This window comes from Aethalodelphis obliquidens, unplaced genomic scaffold (assembly GCF_003676395.1).
Source record: "Aethalodelphis obliquidens isolate GAN/ISIS:26980383/991018 unplaced genomic scaffold, ASM367639v1 scaffold11, whole genome shotgun sequence".
In the NCBI taxonomy this organism is placed as follows: domain Eukaryota; kingdom Metazoa; phylum Chordata; class Mammalia; order Artiodactyla; family Delphinidae; genus Aethalodelphis; species Aethalodelphis obliquidens.
The window spans coordinates 35,814,375-35,832,454 of record NW_020837955.1 but is presented as its reverse complement, the minus strand read 5'-3'; the positions used below and the strand labels follow the sequence as shown (position 1 = coordinate 35,832,454).

The following is an 18,080-nucleotide window of genomic DNA, read 5'->3' as shown; positions in this document are numbered from 1 at the left end:
GAGGGGGAGGCAGTTCCCAATGACCTCTGGAAAGAATGCCCAACTCTCTTGGACTTGCCCCAGTCAGTCAACTTGTGGGAGTGCCTTCTACCCAGTGTAGGGTTGCCGTATAAAATATAGAACATTCACCACAATCGGAATTTCAGATAAACAATGAATACTTTTTTAATAGACGTATGTTCCATGCCATATTTGTTCATGCAATATTAGGGAATACTTATACAAAAAAAGTATTCATTGTTTATCTGAAATCCCAATTTAACTGAGTGTCCTGTATTTTTATAAATAGCTAAATGTGGCACCGCTAACCCAGTGGTGTTCTGAAGTGGTGTCTTGTCTTATTTGGAGGCTGACAAATGTCTTGATTCCTGTTTTGAAGCACACAGAGGATTTTTACAAAGAAGTGAGTGGGTTCTTTCCTTGTTCCCAGAGGCTGGGACTAAATGATGCCTCAGTTGGATGAAACCAAGAATCGGCTGTTGGTCATGATGAGCCAACACTGGAATGAATTTCTATGTGATACTGAGAAGCCCCTTAGAAGAAAGTGAGCAATAATTTGCCCTAGACAGCTTGAGCTGCTTCTGGAATCAAGGCTATTCGGAGTGAAACTTGAACATGGTGACATCCAATGCTCACCACCTATAAATAAGGACACAGGAGGCTCAGAAAGCCCAAGTAACTTGCCCATGGTAACACAGCAAAGAGAAGTAGCAGGAAACAAAGCGAGGGTTAGGACAGAGCTACAGAGAAGGAGGTCTGAATGCCTCTTCATTCAGACTGGAGATAATAACACCAGCTAACATGTATTGATCATGGTATTAGTGTTACTTCATTTTACAGAGGAGGATGTGGAAAGAAGGTGCAGATGTGAGGCCCACAGCAGGCAGAGCTAGACTGCAGGGCCCACGATCCCAGCCACTCCAGGACAGCAGAGGGTGGGTGCAACCTGCAGGCCCACAGGCCAACTGAAAGAGGGGTCAGTCCAAAAAATTGACACAACTGTCATAATCTGAATGGGATGGCCAAGCTCTCTGGAAGGATCAGAAGAATCGGCCCCATTGGCCTCCATTTCCATCCACCAGCTGAGGCTGCTGCCCCACCCTGGACCTGATGTGGCCCCCACCGCCTGCTCAGGGAATCCTGGCAGCATAAGGGACAAGCATCTGCCCCAAAGCCAGGCTCCCTACCTCATGACTGTATGACTTCGGCAAACTCTCCACGTTTCCACTGCTTGATTTGTAAAACGGGGGTCAGAGTGGTGCCTACCTCACAGGATCCTTGTAAGCAATAGGGGGTCACCCATAAGGCCATGATCACATTTGCTTGGACCAGAGCAAGTGCCTATTAAATGTCAGCTACCAAGCACCCGCTCTGTGATGACAGAGCAGAGGGTCATGGTTCTAGCAGATGCGTGAGCCGCCAGGGCTCTGAGTGATGAAGGAGCAGGGCGGTGGTCGCCACCTCTGGGTAGAGTGGGTGGCGGAGAGCAGAGGCTGGAGGGAGACGCTGGCCCAGAATCCTAAGGGACTGGGGATCCAGGGCAGCTGCAGTGATGCTAGGAAAAAAACAAACCCGAAAGGGGGTCGGGCTGTGCATGGTTTTCCAAAGACAGCCCAGATCTGGGCACGGACGGGCTTTGGTGGGAGGGGAGCTGGAAATCCCCACCCTGGAGGGTGGCAGTCCGGGTGGGCCCTGGGGCCGGAAGCCCAAACAGTGGGCGGGAGGTCGGAGCTGGTGTAAGGATGAGCGTGCAGACGTGGTTCTCAGGCTTGATCCATGTGGAGAGATGTGGCCACAAACTGGAAGTGTGGGGGAGAGGCCACGCTGTGGACAGAGGAAGCCGGAGGTAAGGACACGCCAGGCCAGGCCAGGCGCGGTGGAGGCCGGGCCGCCCGCTCCCCTTGCCGCATCCCGAACCCCAGACATCGGGGCAAGACATCCGTCCCAGCAGGATTCCTGCTGCAGACACGCCTCGACGTTAATCGCTCATCACCTGCCCGAACGACTTCCGGGAGAGGCCGGGCGCAGGCGGGATCGTCCCTGCTCCGGGCCGGGCTGCACCCCTCGTTCACCCGGCCCCGCGGTGCCGGGGCGCCACCGGCCCACCCAGCCACCCTCTGCGCGCACGGGACGCGCGCGGCCACACGGGGGCGCTGGCGCCCGCCGCCTGCCTCAGCGCAGAGTCCGGAGAACAAAGGGAGCTCTGGGGACCTCGGCCTCAGTCACCTGGAGCCACCTGCTCCCGGGGCCGCGGGCCGAGCGCCACGCCGGCATCCGGCTCCCGCGAAGGAGTTAATTTTGGTTCAGCGCCGCTCTTAGAAATCTGTGAAAGAAATCGCTCCCCCCTTGATGGTCTTTCTCCCCAGCCTGGGGACAAAATACAAGAGCTCTGGGACTCTAAAAGTGTTACTGGGCTTGTGGATTTACGACTTCTGCTCTGTATTCTCCGTCTCCTTCCCCAATTTTACCAGGATCCTGGCCGCATCATTTTTCTCCCCTTCGGTTTATTAAAGTGAACTTCTTTTCTCGTTTGGACGAAGTAGACACACACCCTCAGGGAAATAGCAAAACAAACCAAACGCAGACATCAAGAGGAAAGGGGGAGGAAGGCGCTGTGGAAATCGCGTCTTGCGAAGAAGGGAACTTCCACTGCACAGCTAGGTGGGCCTTGCCGTAAAACGGCTTTTATTTTCTAACTTCTAAATATACTTCATGGACTAGCTGCAAAACCCTATGTAAATGTTCCCAGACGCCTTAATTAGGAAGCCCCAAAAGAGGCTAAGTTCAGTCACCATCAATCACCAAGTACCTGTTGAGGGCCCGTAGGCACAAAGGCAGCTCATGAACTGCCCACAACCAGCCAGGCAGTGTGCCAGGCCCTGGACCGCGAGATGGGAGAGGCAGGCTGGGCTTTTTATGCATGTTATGATCTAGCGGTCCCCAATTAACCCTTTTATCCCCAAATTGTTGTCCAAGGTCAAATTCGGCCGGGCTTTCTCCCAGGGCATTGCCACCTTGGTTCAGCCGGCCTTTCTCCCTCTGATTCACGGCCCTGGAATCAGAAGGTGATGCTACAGGCACCTCATCACTTTCATTCAGCCAACGGTAATATTGTATTTGTCCATCAAAGAGTATCCTGGGTCTCTCTGGCACTCTTCCCATTCCGAAGGGTAGAATTCCTATCCCTAAACCCTGCTGGTAGGGATTTCCCTGGTGGTCCAGTGGTTAAGAATCCACCTTCCAGTGCAGGGGACGCGGTTTCGATTCCTGGTCCGGGAACTAAGATCCCACATGCCGTGGGGCAACTAAGCCCACGCGCGGCAACTACTGAGCCCGCCACCACAACTAGAGAGAAGCCCGTGCGCCACAATGAAAGATCCCACTTCCTGCAACTAAGACCTGATGCAGCCAAAAATAAAATAAATAGAAATTATAAATAAATAAAAATAAACCCTGCCGGTAGCACAAGACGATGGAGAGCGAGTGGGTGTTGGGGGGAGAAAGGCAGGAGCAGGTCCTGGGGACTCCCCTGGCTAAGGAGATCCTCTTGGAAGGCAGGGAGCCTCTCCAGGGAAGTCCATCTGATACAGCATTCTGCCATGATGACAATTTCCTCTAACATCTTCACTGTCCAATGTGGTGGCCCTAGACACATGTGGCTTTCGAGTACTTGAAATGGGGTTAGTGTTAACAAAGACCTGAACTTGAAGTCTTATTTAACTTTAATTAATTTAACTTAATCACATTGGCTGGTGGCTGCTGTATTGGACAGCACAGCTCCAGGCAGCGACAGTGGGCGCGGATGGGAGGGGGCAGAAGGTGGCAATAGGACACCATGGTTGATCTCCTTCTAATTTGTCCTGCACCAGCTAAAACCACCTGCATGTTTTCTCTCCAGTCCGCTTGGAGGCGTTGTGGTAGAGGTGGTGGTTGAGGGCGGAGTGGGAGTGGAAGGAGAGCACGGAGTCTTGCAGCCAAGCAATGACATGCCGTAAATTGCTCTTAAGCAGCAATGGGCCGGGGATTAGAGGACTTTTCCGGCAGATACCATTACTAGCAGACAGGGGTCAACAGCAGGGTTCCTGGACTATGGTTTCAAAATACTTTAAAGTGGACGTTGACTTTCTGTAACCAGTTCGCTCTTCAGTGATGGGTAAATGACAACCTCTCTGTTTCTCTAGAGGCAAGGAATGCTCTGAGCTGGGAGGGGCTGGAGATCATAGACAAATTTGTCTTTGCAGCTAGAAGGGGGAGACCTCAATTATGCAAAAGTGGGTGATGCCAAGGGTTGTGGGGCGGGCACATTCAATGACTTTGCTGTTAGTCCCTGACAACGTTGGGATGAAAACCCAGGTCTTGGGTGCCCTGGCCTCGTGCTGTTTCTGCTGCACAAGGTTGCCTGTCAAGTGCCCTGTGACTTTGGGCTTCATAGATATCACATCTGGCTGGTTTGGCCAACCGTTGAATCGATCAATCAAATTTCCTTCACGTGTTCAGACTGGCAGACGCCAGGGAGGAACTTGCAGCTTATGGGGGTGACACTAGGGGACAGTGTTGAGACCAGAGTAAAATTTCCCCAGTTATGCCCTCTCCCACTATCTTTTACAGCGATTTTTGCTTTTCTTGAACCAGAACACAGTCAAGGTTCCTGAATCGCCCCTCAATTGCATTTTGAGTAACAGACCCAGTTACCCAGATGCAAATAGCAAATGTGGGGTGGATTTGTAAGCCTTCGTTTTTCAAACGCAAGCCTCAGCGATTCTTCAGAATCTTCCATTTCCATTTGTTTTTATAATATCACTGATAAGAATCATTTTACGAACCAAAAATGTTGGCCTTTAATTCTTCCCCCGTTTTGAAGACTGTGCAAATTCAGCTAATGAAATTGTAAGCATGCAAAAGAGATGTCAGACGATCTCATGCACCTGAACTTGAAGGTTCTTTGAAACATAACATAACAGCAATGATAACCCTTACACAGATTCTTCTTGGAACACTTGAAGAAGGAGAAATGGGCTGGACCCATGGGGAGTGGGTAATTTCTCTGGAAATATTAACATTTTGGGAGGCAGTGAATTCTACTCAAAATATCTCAGTTCTATACTGAGCGGAATCGCCTGGCGTAAACAGATGAAAGTGGCTGACTTGTTCTCGTGGCCACTGAAAAGAATCCCAGCCTGATTGGGAGAACAGATTTCTGGGTTTCCCTGCCATCAGCCAGCATGGTGGCCTAGAGCCCGTCACTTCCCCTTTCTGCACCCTGATTTCCTCCCCTGTAAAATTCGGGAGTCAACAGGATGGTTTAATACACACTTCCTCACCTTGGGCCCAGTCTCCCTAGGAAGACCTACCAATGTCATTCAAGCCATTTGGAAATCTAGCAAACCATCAGAGCAGGGCAGAGTGGCAATTTTTATTCAGATGCTCCTCACGTTTTCAAAGAAGCTCTTTCTTAAGCTGTTCACTGGTGTTAAAAGTGTCTTCTGCCCAGCACCACCCCCTCTATCTTCCTTGCCATTCCCTGGGACCGCTTCTGGGCAGTGGGTACCAATGAGCGTTGTAATGCTTTCCAGTTGGATGGCCATTTGTATGACGTGGCTGCCTTCCAGACATTTCATCTTAGGGGGGTCTTGGGTAGGCACCTCCAGGCCTTTCAGCTGGGGCAGAGGAGGATTGGGGAATCCAGCAGTGTTGGCTCCAGACTCACTTTAATTTTTCCAGTAGTCCCAGGAGGTGGGAAAAATACTAACAGCTAATAATAATCATAGCAAACACATTGCATTTCCCATGTGCCCAAGAGTTGCTCTAGAACCATGGGGTATCTGGATAAAAAGGTCTAAATGCTTGTCACACCTTAATTCATTTAATTCTTTGAGTGACTCTATTAAATTACAGCAAACTCCCTACATACGAACGAGTTCCATTCCGAGAGTGCGTTCGTTAAGCCCGATTTGTTCGTAAGTCCAACAAAGTTAGCCTAGGTACCCAACTAACACAATCAGCTATATAGTACTGTACTGTAATAGGTTCATAAGACGTTTGCGTCGTTGAAACTTTGCAACTTGAAGGTTCGGATGTAGGGGACTTACTGTACTACAAGATAGGTACCATTGTTTTCCTAATTTTATAGCTGAGAACATGGAAGACTCAGATAACTTAAGTTTTTCTCCAGGGAAGTCTTGGCTCAGAGATTCAGGCCCTGTTCTAAGTGTAGAATCATTGGTGATGATCAGTGCTGGGATTCATGATGTTGCTTCAGCTAAAATGTCATAAGCTCCCCGAAGATGGGTCCAAGCTCTCCGACCCCCTGCCTCCACCAGCCCATCCTAGGATTAACGACTGTCACCATAGTCCTTGGACTATTGTAGATTTCTCCTTTCGAAAGCTTCTTTTATGCTACAGACATTCTTGAGATGTAGCTTAAAGAATAAAATTCATAGTTTTGCAGGGCGCTCAGAACCACGTTAAAATGGCTCATTAGCACTTAAATGTCAGTAGCCTTTTTATTCCTCTAACTTTTCTATCGGGTGAAGGAACAGCCACCCATTAAAAAACAAATTATTAAAAGAGAAATTCTAAATCTTTAAAGGAGAGAGGCCCATGGCAGCTAGGGTTCCCACCCCCTCCCCTTTTCTCTTCGCAGAACCAATGGGCGAGCAGCAGTTTGTCCCTTGAAGCTTATGGGGCATTGGAGTTCTGGTGTCCTCATTTTCCTTCCTTCCATTGATGTATCATTACTGGAGTGAAAAAAAGAAGGGCGTCTCGAGGGCTTTTGAAAAAAAATGGGTGACTACTCAAGACATTTTGTAAAGGGGGGGGAAATTGTGAGGAAAAGGGGCCTCAGTGGGGGGCGGAGGGGCTGTGAATGGGGCCTTGTCTGGCGGTTCTTCCAGCTGAAACCTGGTGCTGGCGTTCGTGGTTCAGTTCAAACTGTCACCTTTAGTTCTTTCTGGCTTCTCTGCCCTCGGCCCTGAACCTCAACAGACTGGGGCTTATTTACCTATTCACACTCGGCTGTGGAAGCTCATTAATAGGCTTATTAGCTACACCATTCACGGGAGGCCATTGACAAAAGGGGTTCCAGCCACTTGAAGAGGGAAGAGAAAAAAACTGTAAAGAGATTATTTTCTCATTCAGAAGCCTCGCTGGTGTGAAAGCTTTCCTAGACCCTCTGAGGTCACTCGAAGCCTAAATATGATGACAGGATTGGTTTTTTTTTTTTTTAAATTCCAAACATGCTTTTGCTTTTCAAAAAACAAGTTTGCTGTTGTGGGCTTGCGGGCTTCACTCACTTAAAAACGGACACTCTTAAGGGAATAAGGGGCTTTTGATGGATGGGTGTATTTTCATCCCTTTAAAGAATAAATTCTGCAAACTGCATCTGGACGTTGAAGTAGGTGTTCTTATCTGTCATTTTCAGCGGAAGGCTTCCTTTTTATTTGACGTACATAGAGCCATTGATGAATGGGGGATAGGGACGGCAGCTTCCTGCACCACTAATTTATGTGAGAATGTGTTAACAGCATTTTCAATGGCTGATGGATTCCTTGCAGGATGGGAAAGGAATCTGTACTGAGACGCTTGAGTTCCCCATTGGCAGGGAATATAAAGATGTAAGTGCCAGTCTCTGAGCAGGCAGACGCTCAGCCACGTCTCTTTCCGTGACCCCTGATCTGAGATGCTGAAAAGGTACTGATGTGGTCATAACAACTCAGGTGTGGTGGATGGCTGAGGGTCACCTGGCTGAGGTGTCCATGAATTAAAAGGTTCTGGGACTGATCCAGGTTTGAAGACTTGACCAAAACACATAGCCCTCCCCCAATCATATACATGAACTAATTGTTTTACTTGAGAGTCAGACTATTACTTTTGCTGTCACGTTTCCAAAATAGAATTTCATAGCCATTTGCCTGAAGCATTTCAATGGATCTGTTACTCCTGGCTTTTAGGGAATTTTACATAAAAGTTCTCTGAGATGTATTGTGAAGAAAAATGATTTTCTAATGATGTGGCACCTTGAAAAAATATTTCCGTAAATGTTATGAAGTGTGCAGTGTCAATGACCCATGAGCAACTGCATTTCTAAATTCAGGAAAAGTCGATTTCCCAGGTCACTTTGGTACTGCTGCTTCATCCATCTTCAGGACTCAAAAGCACTTCTGGGTTTAATGACCTTTTTCTAAGGAAAAATAATTAAGGTTTTTATCTATATTGTCTTGGACTTAAGGCACCACTGCTTAGAGCTGGATGAGTGAAGAAGAGAAAGTATATTAAAGAATAAATTATCCGGTAGATACAGCCTAGTGGAAAAGGTAAATGGAAAATATGAACTTTAACCAGTTACAGCTTGGCATTTGGTTGAAGAATCTTAAGATTGAGAGAGAGGAATTGATTTGCTCAAGGTCGTACAGCTATTTACAGTGGAGTTGAGTCTTTAGAATCTTCCGAATTTATTGATCCAAATATATATTACCAAACAACACTTTTTTCCCTCCAGTTTTGAACTTTTTCTAAGAGATCCAGATTCAGAGCCAGGCTCAGCTGCTGCCTACTCAGTAACCAGTTGTTTAACCCTAGACAAATAACCTCTCTCATCCTCAGTTTCCTTACCAGGAACTGGGACTATTACTCTGCAGGGTGGCTGTGTCAATTAAAAAGAAGACTATTCCGTGTGTCCCACCCATAGCAGGGCCTCCATAAATATTCGTTTCTTTTCTCATTGCTCTCGTTTTGAAGGACAGAGCAGTGTAGCGTCCAGCAACCATTCCCAAGTTGCTTCCTCTCCTCTCAAAGTTTCAGTTGCATTACGTTTCTCCCCCCAATACCACGCAGACGCATATTAAAGTCTCTTTCGGGGGTAGAGCAGGCATTCTGTCATTTGTTTTGACTTGAAATAAGAACGTAACACAACCGCCCGGCAAACCGTCGGTCAGGCCAACTCCCGAAGAAAGGGGGCGGGGGCGGGGGCGCGGGACCCGGCGTGATTCACCGAGGATGCTGATGCCTCTCCGTCCCGGCGCTGGCCGGGCCCCTCGCCTTCCCGGCCGGGGTCTTGGGGCCGCTCGCAGGCGTCGGGAGCCGCGCGGAGCAGGGGCGGTCGGGGCGCGCGGCGCTGATTGGCAGAGCGGGCGCCGCCGTCCAGGAAACGGCTCGGGTTTCAGCGGGGGCGTGACCCGCCGGGAGGGGGCGGCGGCGGCGGCGGCGGCGCGGGCGGCGGCGGCGGCAGTGGAGAGCGCCGCGGAGAGCTGAGCGGGCGGGCGGCGGGTGAGGAGCGGGCGGGCGGGCGAGCGAGCGAGCGAGCGCGGCCGCCACAAAGCTCGGGCGCCGCGGGGTCTGCGCGCGGCGTAGCTGGCCCCGCGCGGCGACTCCTTTCCATGCTGGCTGGGCCCGGCCGCGAGCCCCGGGCGCCCCGAGGCCGCGGCTTTCCTGCGCGCTCCGAGCGTTCGCAAGTTGCGAGCAAAGTTTGCTGGAGGAAACGCCAAGCCTGAGTCCTTTCTTCCTCTCGCTCCCCAAATCCAAGCGCAGCCTGCGGGCGTCATGCCCGCGCGCCTCCGCAACCTGGGGTGCGCTTGAAGCCTCGGAGCCTTGGCGCCGGCGAGGACCCAAGGACCACTTTTTGGGGGGAGCTCGTCGTTTGCTCCGTCCCGACCCACGCCGGGCGCGGGGACAGAGCCGGTCGCCGGGGATCGTTGCCATTCAAGGTAACCTCCGTGGTGGGCCCCTCGGGGAGCCTCGCGGGACTGGAGAGTGGGCCCACGGGAGAGTGGGCGCCGTGAAAGCCCGGGACGCCGGGTGCACGGTCCCCCGAGCGGAGGGCTGGCACTGTGGAGGCTGCTCCTTGTTCTCCCTCTTTGGCTGCATAGGTGATGGGGGAGCTGGGTGCATGCTGACGGCTGGCGTTAGGGAAGTTCTGCCTCAACCACCCCCATCCAGATGCTGACATCTGCCTCTGGCGCTCACACCCGCCCCCCTGTCAAACTCCGGCTGGCGAGATCCTCCGACCCCAGAGCTGGCGGGCGAGCGGCGGGGCTGCCTCGCTGGTGGCACAGCCGCGCAGGTCCGGAGCTCGGAGGGGCATCTTCGGGGTGCCTCGTTCCGGGGCCCGGGGAGCACCCGTCCCGTTCCATCCAGGCCCCGACGGGGGTGCCCTTCCCCGGGAGGGAGCCGCTGGGGTGGGGCCGGCGACACCTCCGTAGGGTAGGAGGTGCTCGGGGGTGGCACATTTGGGGAGGGGGCTGCTCCGGTTCCCCGATTGTAGTGCCGGGCGCCCCTGGCCCGCAGCCGCCGTCGGCGCTGGAGGGAGCCCGGCGCGCCTGGGGCTAGGGGGCGAACTGGACCGACTTTTTCTAGTTCGCTGCCTGCTCCGCCGGCAGCAGCTCGGAGATGTCGAAAGCGCAGGCGAGTTCTAACTTGCGCGCTCATTCTTTCGGCTGCCGGACCGCGCCGGGGAATCAGCTGGGGGCCGGGCCAGGAGCTGGCTCCGACCCTCGCGGCCAGAGGGCCAGGCGCAGAGGTCCGGCCCGGGGGCGATGAGTCTCCGCCGCTCCCCTCGCCGTCCGCTCCCTTGCAGGCTCTTCTCGCGACCTTCCTTACTCTCGCCCAATTCAATAAAACCTACCCTTAAAGGCAAACCTGCTTTCACCCATTATGTGTTTGGTGTGAAACGCTATCAACATTTAAAACCCCATTGTCCCCGTGGTCCCAAATCCCTGTAAATCTTCCACTGGCCTCGACTCATTTTCATCTGAAAAGACTGTTTAGTTTGAATAGAAAAGAAATCGGGAGCCCCTCTCTCTCTCTCTCTCTCTCTCTCTCTCTCTCTCTCTCTCTCTCTTTCTCTCCCCTTGGAATGTCAATTAAAATGCAGATTTCTCTGAGCTCTTTAGCGCCCAGGGAAGGGGGAGAAAATCAGATATTCCAAGCAAACAAATGAAAGAAGTGCTACAATGAAGCCGGGTTGGTGGTGTTCAGTTCTCCCGAAGCGGCGGCAAGTCCTCATTGGCTTGCCAGCGTTAACAGGGAAGAGAAGGTGGTCCCAGGTCAGCCTGTATTTTGCATTTTTTGAGAATTTCAGTATGTTGAGTAATCCCCACACCCACCGCATTTGACCCCTTGAGAGGCCCCTGCCCTGTTAGCTGTGGGGAGAAGGGGAGCTAGGGAGGCTCTGAGCCAGGAGGTGGGTCTGCCCCCGGGGGACCTGGGCGCCCCCGCACCTTGCCTGGCTCTCTTGACTGATGTGAAATATACTGGGAACAAAACACCCAAGTGCTCGTCATGGGCGGGCAGGCAGGCAGACAACCTCTTAGGGGTAGAAACTCAGGTAAGGCGGGCGCTGCATGGGCTGTCTTCTTGGAGCGTGGTGGTGGTGGGGTTGGGAATGTTCTGGTAAACCGAGGAGCCCAGCATCGACCTGCATAGGGACCACTCCCCAGCCAAGCCCACTCGCTTGTCACTTTGCCTGTCTTTGGGGGCGGGCTTGTGCCGAGGTGAAAATGGACCAGGGGGACGGGTGGCCATGAAGAGCCATCCATCACTGGGAGGGTGACAACTCCTCCCGCGCCCAGGCGGAGAAGAGAGTTCCCTTTCAAGGGGAAAAATAAACACGCTGGGGCTTTCACTGAGGCTCAGACTCCAGGAGGGATTATGGTATTGAAGGCAGGAAGCTGGGATTGTGGCCGCCAGTGGCATGCTGGGCCTGTGTTCCCAACACCGAGCCTGGGGACCTCATTATCCTGCCTAGGAGGTCCCTCCATACTTTTGTCCAGTCCGGTGAGGAGTTGTGCAGACCTGCCGCCCTAGGCCTCCACCTTCCAGAGATTTGGGAAGGGGGTGGCCGCGGGGCCTGGACCTGGAAATGGCTAAAAGTCAGTTTCTGGTGCAAGCTGTTGGGATGAATGAATGGTTTGGGATTTAGCTGAGGTCACTTACTGTCCACCTTTCCCTGCCTAGAGCAAAGGAAGCTCCTCTAGGCTGGGACAGGTGGGCGAGGCGGCTGGGGAAGCAGCCTGGGGCCCACTCTCCTGCTAGGATTTAAGATTGTTCCTGTGAGGCAGAAAATTCCCATGCATTCTGGAAATGCTTAGTAAGTCAATGAGAATGTTTGTGTGTTTCCCTCCCACGTGTATGTAGAAATAGATATGGAATTATCTTTTGAGGCTCTTAACTTGAAGAGGAAAGAAAAGTTGGCCAAAAAATCCTTCAAGCAGACTGAAAACAGGGTGGGCACACATGCTTTTCTTGCTTGTGCCGTGAATCACACCACTTCACATGTGCTTTCTTTGAAGCAGAGATTTTCTTTATTCCTCCTCTGGAAGTGGTGCAGCATCCTTTTTTCCCTTACCCACTTTAATCCTTAGTTAAAGCTAAAAGTTTTTTCTGATGTAGCTTTGGGGAGGCTCCAGCAGTATTGAAATCGTAGTCATAATTCGAAATATCAAGTCATGCAGAGAGCGTGGGGTTTAGAAAGTTCTCACCCCTACCCTCAATCCTATAAAATGTGGTTCATGCATGTATAGTTCACAGAATCTGACTGTGTCGATCAAATTCTCTAAAGTTTGTGCATTTCGGTTCTATACTTAGTAATTGATACCGAGCAAATTTAAAGTTATTTGGAATATCTTAAGTGCGGAAAATTTTCTTTGCCTTTGGATCAAATGAGTGAACAGAATAGCAGGTTGGGCACCCCCTTGTAATTTCTGCTCTGAAATTTTAGCCAGTAGGTTAGCATACTGAAAGTTAGTGGCCCAATCACATACCTTGATAATAATTTACGTATCATCAGAAGCAGCATCATTAATAAATGCCTGTGATATTCATCAGAATTTGCATTTGCTCCACTTCTTAACCCACTCTGTCTGAAGACATTCACTAGGCCTGGGTTGCCATTAGTCATAGTGGAACGGGATTCAGCCTTCGAATCTCTTTTTGGATCAGCTGCTTTGAATGTATTGCAGTTCCGTTCATTCTTTGTAAGTGGCTGCTTGGCGAAAGATTGAAATACATTTCTGCATTTGAAAATGAATCTCGACAAGTGTAAACTGGTGGGAATTTTTGGTCGCCTTCCTGGGGTTCTTTTTACTTTGCTTGTCTCCCTTCTTCCTGAGGGCTCCAGCCCCCAGAAGCAGATGCCTCTGAAGCGCAGTTGGCCTGAGAGAAGTTAACGAGAGGCTGGGTCTGCCAGCCCGAGCATCATTAACTTGCTTTTGTAGTTGCCCTTGAAACTAAGGTCACGTTGCTTCTGCTTCTTGAGGGCGGTAGAGGTGACAGTGGGTAGGAGAAGAGAGTACACTTTGCCTAACTGAAGTGGCCGCACGTATCTGTGTCCTGTAGCTCCTCTTTTTTTATCTCTGTTTCTTAAAAGTAGGCTTTCTAAACGATCAGCCTAACACCTTTTGTGGACGGGTCTGGTGGAAACCCCTGGGACTCACGTGCGGATGGAAGGCATTTGCAGATAATGAAAAAGAACTGGGTTGAAATGAGTTGGAGTTGGGGAGGATTTCACTGACTTGCCGACTCTCTCCTCTAGAGGCTACAGCAGCAGCAGAAGTGGCTGCAGGGCCGGCAGAGGCTGTCACAGCACCTCGGTTCCCGAGCCCACCGCCGGCTGAAGGCGTTGCTGCAGGCAGTCCATGCTCATAGAGGAAGTGTGCAGATGGGATTAACGTCCACATGGAGATATGGAAGAGGACGGGGGATCGGCACTGTAACCATGGTCAGCTGGGGGCGCCTCGTCGGCCTGGTTGTGGTCACCATGGCAACCTTGTCCCTGGCCCGGCCCTCCTTCAATTTAGTTGAGGATACCACGGTGGAGCCGGAAGGTAAGTTGTTTAATTTCACTTTCAGGGTACCAAGTTTGTTTTGGGATCTGTCCGGGGAAGTGGCACTTAGGTCGAGGCCTGTCTGAGAATCAGCTGCCCCTTATGTTGTAAATGAGTCTTCCAAGAGCAAGGGAGAGTGGGCTGTCTGCTCCCCGCAAGCCAGAGATTACGAGAGCAGGTTCCCAGCTGGGACACTGCAGGCAGAGTGGTGTAGTTTGGTGGTTTTTTGGCATGTGCGTTTCTCTGACCTGGGTGAGGGAGACAGCGGGCAGTTTATCCAGTGCCCAGGAGAGCCGTGGAAGGGGAGCTTGTAGCTGAATGCCATCTAGGGCTTTCTGCAGGAGCATGCTTACCGGAGAAAGTTTTGCTCACAGTGTAAAGAATTGCTGTTTTCTGACAAAAGGAGTCACTAAGGGAAATTGCCGACATCTGAAATGCTGACATTTTATTTTCATTGTCTAAGGAGAAAAAGCAGCCTCTGAAGTTCAGCACGGAGATGCTTGACACGTTACATTCTTTTGAGCCATTGTAATTCATAATACTTAAGCAGTACGTCACAAAGCGGCAGATTCTATTTTAAGTCAATTTGAAGTGTACCTGGGCCTTTCCTGAATCTCTGAGAACTTCCAGATCTAACAGGGCGTGCGTTGGTGTTTCAGCTTTGGAAATTGCATGAAGGCAACACATTATGCATTTTGGAAGGTACAGAAAGGCGTGAGGCCAGTTGTGAGCACCGAACAGGGCTGAATTATCCCGCCGGGCAGATTTGGAAACTCTTCCCCAGGTCCTTCTGAGATGTCGGTAGCCAAGCCTTGACTCAGTGCAGCCCTGAAATCTGTCATCAGGAGGGAATATCGGTAGCTGAGCTATTTTTCAAGTGGTAATCTGAGAATAAAACGGCAGATCCTAGCACTCATCGCCACTTAATGAACCTGTTTGCTGAGAGCCCACCTGGTGCCTGCCGAGCTCGGGGGCCTGAGTGGGCTGGGGTCAGCTCAGCTGTTCTGGAAAGGCACCCAGCACAGAAGAGGACCGCAAGCCCATCTAGGACCACGCGGGAGGGAGGGCTGTGTCCCCATCTGAGGGGGGCTCCCGCTGAGACCCCGACTCAGGAAGCATAAAGGCATATCTTTTTCTAAGACGGAGGGACTTCTTACCGGAAGCAGTCCAGCAGTCGTGAGATGAGGCTCATGCCCTTTTTCTTACACAGAGGTACGGAGGCTTTAAAATGAACAGGTGCGGTGACATCGCCGAGGTTTCCAGATCTCCGGGAAGGAAATCTTGTAGTAGCTTGTGTCTGTGACTACCTCCTTGTGACATAAGCATGGCTGTAATGTGCAGTGGTGATGATTTTTTTTTTTGCGGTACGTGGGCCTCTCACTGCTGTGGCCTCTCCCGTTGCGGAGCACAGGCTCCGGACGCTCAGGCTCAGCGGCCATGGCTCACGGGCCCAGCCGCTCCACGGCATGTGGGATCTTCCCAGACCAGGGCACAAACCCGCGTCCCCTGCATCGGCAGGCGGACTCTCAACCACTGCGCCACCAGGGAAGCCCAGGTGATGCATTTTTAAAGGGTTTAACTTGAGGGAAAAGGGTCCTGGTTTCTGAAAGTCATGCCTGTACTTCTTTAATTTTGCTAATAATTAAAATGGATGTTTCTCTAATTGCCAGTTTTCCCCCGAGTGCGTGGCTCAGCCCACACGGAGGCAGCTGAGCTGGGATTTCCCAGGAATGGCCCAGGTTAGGAGGAAAATGTCATTTTTCATTTAGACTTCCAGGGCAGCATTATTGGGAGTTTATTTCAACATAAAGTGTAAAATGGTCCTGGAGGACTTCTTTTTATCATATTTAATTATTGAAGAGAGTTTAAAATATGTGTGCACATGCTGGAAGAAAGAGGTGAGGCAGAGAGGGGGAAAAGCAGTGGACAGGGATGGAGTCCGCACGGTGGTTCTTCGTTAAAAATGTGCCTCCAGCAATGTGAGTATCGTTGGAAGCAGGTCTTCCCAACTTGGCATCTGTGCGCTTGCGGGTTGAGGGGAGGTGCCTGAATTCCCTGAAATGGTAGGTCATATTTTGCAGATGTCCTTCTGTGCATATTTCGGGGTTCATAGCTTCTATGAGGTTTGTGTCCAGAGTTGTGAGAGGTTAAAAAAAAAAAAAAGATTTAGTGGACCCCACAAAACCCTGCAAAGAGGTGACTTTGGAAAAGCTCACAAACCCCTGGACCTCAGTTTCCTTCCCTTTCTGTCGTCTGAGGGTTGGCTAAGACAGTCTTCAGGGTCTCTTCATTCGTGCTAAATGAATATTTATATCCTCAGAAGCCTTCTGATGACCTGCCTCAAAAGCTTGCTGGGAGATTTAGGTGGGCCTGGACGTGAAGTGCGCTTAGCACAGGGCCTGGCGTCTAATGAGCACCTGGGATGTGTTGTCATCATTGTTCCCAGTGAGCTGGGCACATGCATCTTCCTGGTCCCGTGGGCTGGCTGGGTCAGTTGCCACAGTGTCAGGAAACATCTAGGCTTTTGGAGACAGTTGAGTAGAAAGTTGCTCTCTAATGGAGGAGGCCCTTCGTGTTTCCAGGCAGCTGTGTTTGTTTGCTTTCTGTAGGGTCTGTACTTCCCCTTTCAACTGATTTGAGCCCTAAGATGAGTTCTTCCAATGCCGGAGTTTTGCTTTGGTGTCAGAGGTTGTTAGGAATGTAATCTAATTATAGATGAGGAAGAGGAGATTTTAGCAACTGGAAGCAGACTAAGTAGGGCAGCTCCAGTTTAGGCTGTGGTACCAACGAATTGGAGAGAGACAGACAGAGAGTCCCCCATCCATGTGTGTCCATCAGTCCCTGTCTGTCCTCCATGGTGAGTTTAACTGTAGCTTTGGTTAAAATAAGTTCAACCTTGACCTTCTAGTGCACAAGGGCTTATCTTATTTTTGTTTTGCTAATTGGGAAGCTCAGTTTAGATAATGTGTATCGGGCTGGACCAGAGGAAAATTTGTGCGGAGAAAAAGGTAACTAAGTTCCAGGAAGGAGCCCTAATGCTAGAGGGTCCTTTTCCAATTGTCCCAGCTTTGTACAGTATCATGTCATCTATCATCACCCTATCCCATCCATCATCATATCATGTATCACATCATCTCATCTACCATGTACCATCATATCATATATCCCATCATCTGTCATATATCATTTGTCTCTGGACACATTCTGAAGTGGTGGCAGTAGGTTTGGGTCTACTCAACTGACTTAAGAAGAAAATAATCTCTAGAAGATTTTAGTTAATATTCCAGACTAAAAATGAATATTTTCAACTGGTCATTCATTTTTGTAGGTGACCAGCTGCGAAGGGTTTAAACTCAGTTGACTCAAAGGGGCCAGTAGTCCTCAATGCCAAGTACTGCTCTGTTGATTAAGATTGTAATTATTTAAAGTATAGTCAAGCTTGATTACCTTGGGGTGGAGGCGACTCTTACTTTCAAGTTCTTCCTGGCATTGTCACCTACTCTGGTTAATTAAGTCATTGTTGACATTAACCACATCTTTGTTTACATCAGCCCAGTAGGAGCTAAAATAAAAGGGCTTTTCCAACCCAAAACCCTTTATTACTTTTCCACCCTCCACAAAGTGTCATTCTGAAAAGCAACAACCTGGGAAGAAAGTAGTATGCCTTTTTTTTTTTTTTTTTAATCAATTTTTGGGCAAGGTGATCCTGACTGATGTGAGTTGGTCCAAAGTTCAGTAGCAGAGAGATTGAGCATGGGGTCCACACGGAGACCTCCTTACCTCAGATTTTTCCAGTATGGTTTAAGTCCTGTGTTAGAAGTATTGTAAATGCCATGATATCAGCCATACGCATTTAATTGCAAGTTAAAAGAAAAGAAAAAAAGAATATATCCGCATACCAAGAATGAATGATTTAAAATAATCTTCTGTTTTGTATTATCTGCATCTTTGTTCCTCAGTATGTGTTAATATTTAAGAGTTGACTGTAACTTGATAGCTTAGGAACAAGGACTTATTCTTGGTAAATTAAACCAAACGTAGGCTTATGCAGTTCAATACACAACGAAGTACACGTTCGTTATTAGTATATAAAGTATTTCACAATTCATAGACAAAGAGCTGTGTTTAATATTACTTCTAGAGCAAAAATTTGGCAAGCCCAGAGAATTGGTATTTGTATACTTTCTGTACTGGCTCGCTCTCATCCAAATTCCAAGTGTGTGTGTGTGTGTGTGTGTGTGTGTGTGTGTGTGTGTGTGTGTG

General features: G+C 50.1%; 1 protein-coding gene across 10 annotated transcripts in view; it reads left to right on the top strand.

Moving 5' to 3' along the window:
* The first annotated feature begins 9,490 nt into the window (after nucleotides 1-9,490).
* Nucleotides 9,491-18,080, top strand: part of FGFR2 (fibroblast growth factor receptor 2) — a 103,722-nt gene continuing 95,132 nt past the window's right edge. For 5 of the 10 annotated variants that reach the window (XM_027112802.1, XM_027112801.1, XM_027112792.1 and 2 more), the window contains exon 1: nucleotides 13,526-13,817. In XM_027112802.1, the coding sequence (XP_026968603.1) occupies nucleotides 13,652-13,817 (166 nt within the window). In that variant the 5' untranslated portion in view covers nucleotides 13,526-13,651. Of the gene's footprint in view, nucleotides 9,702-13,525; nucleotides 13,818-18,080 lie in introns of those variants that run through there. The other 5 variants (XM_027112800.1, XM_027112799.1, XM_027112795.1 and 2 more) reach the window with 3 other exon arrangements.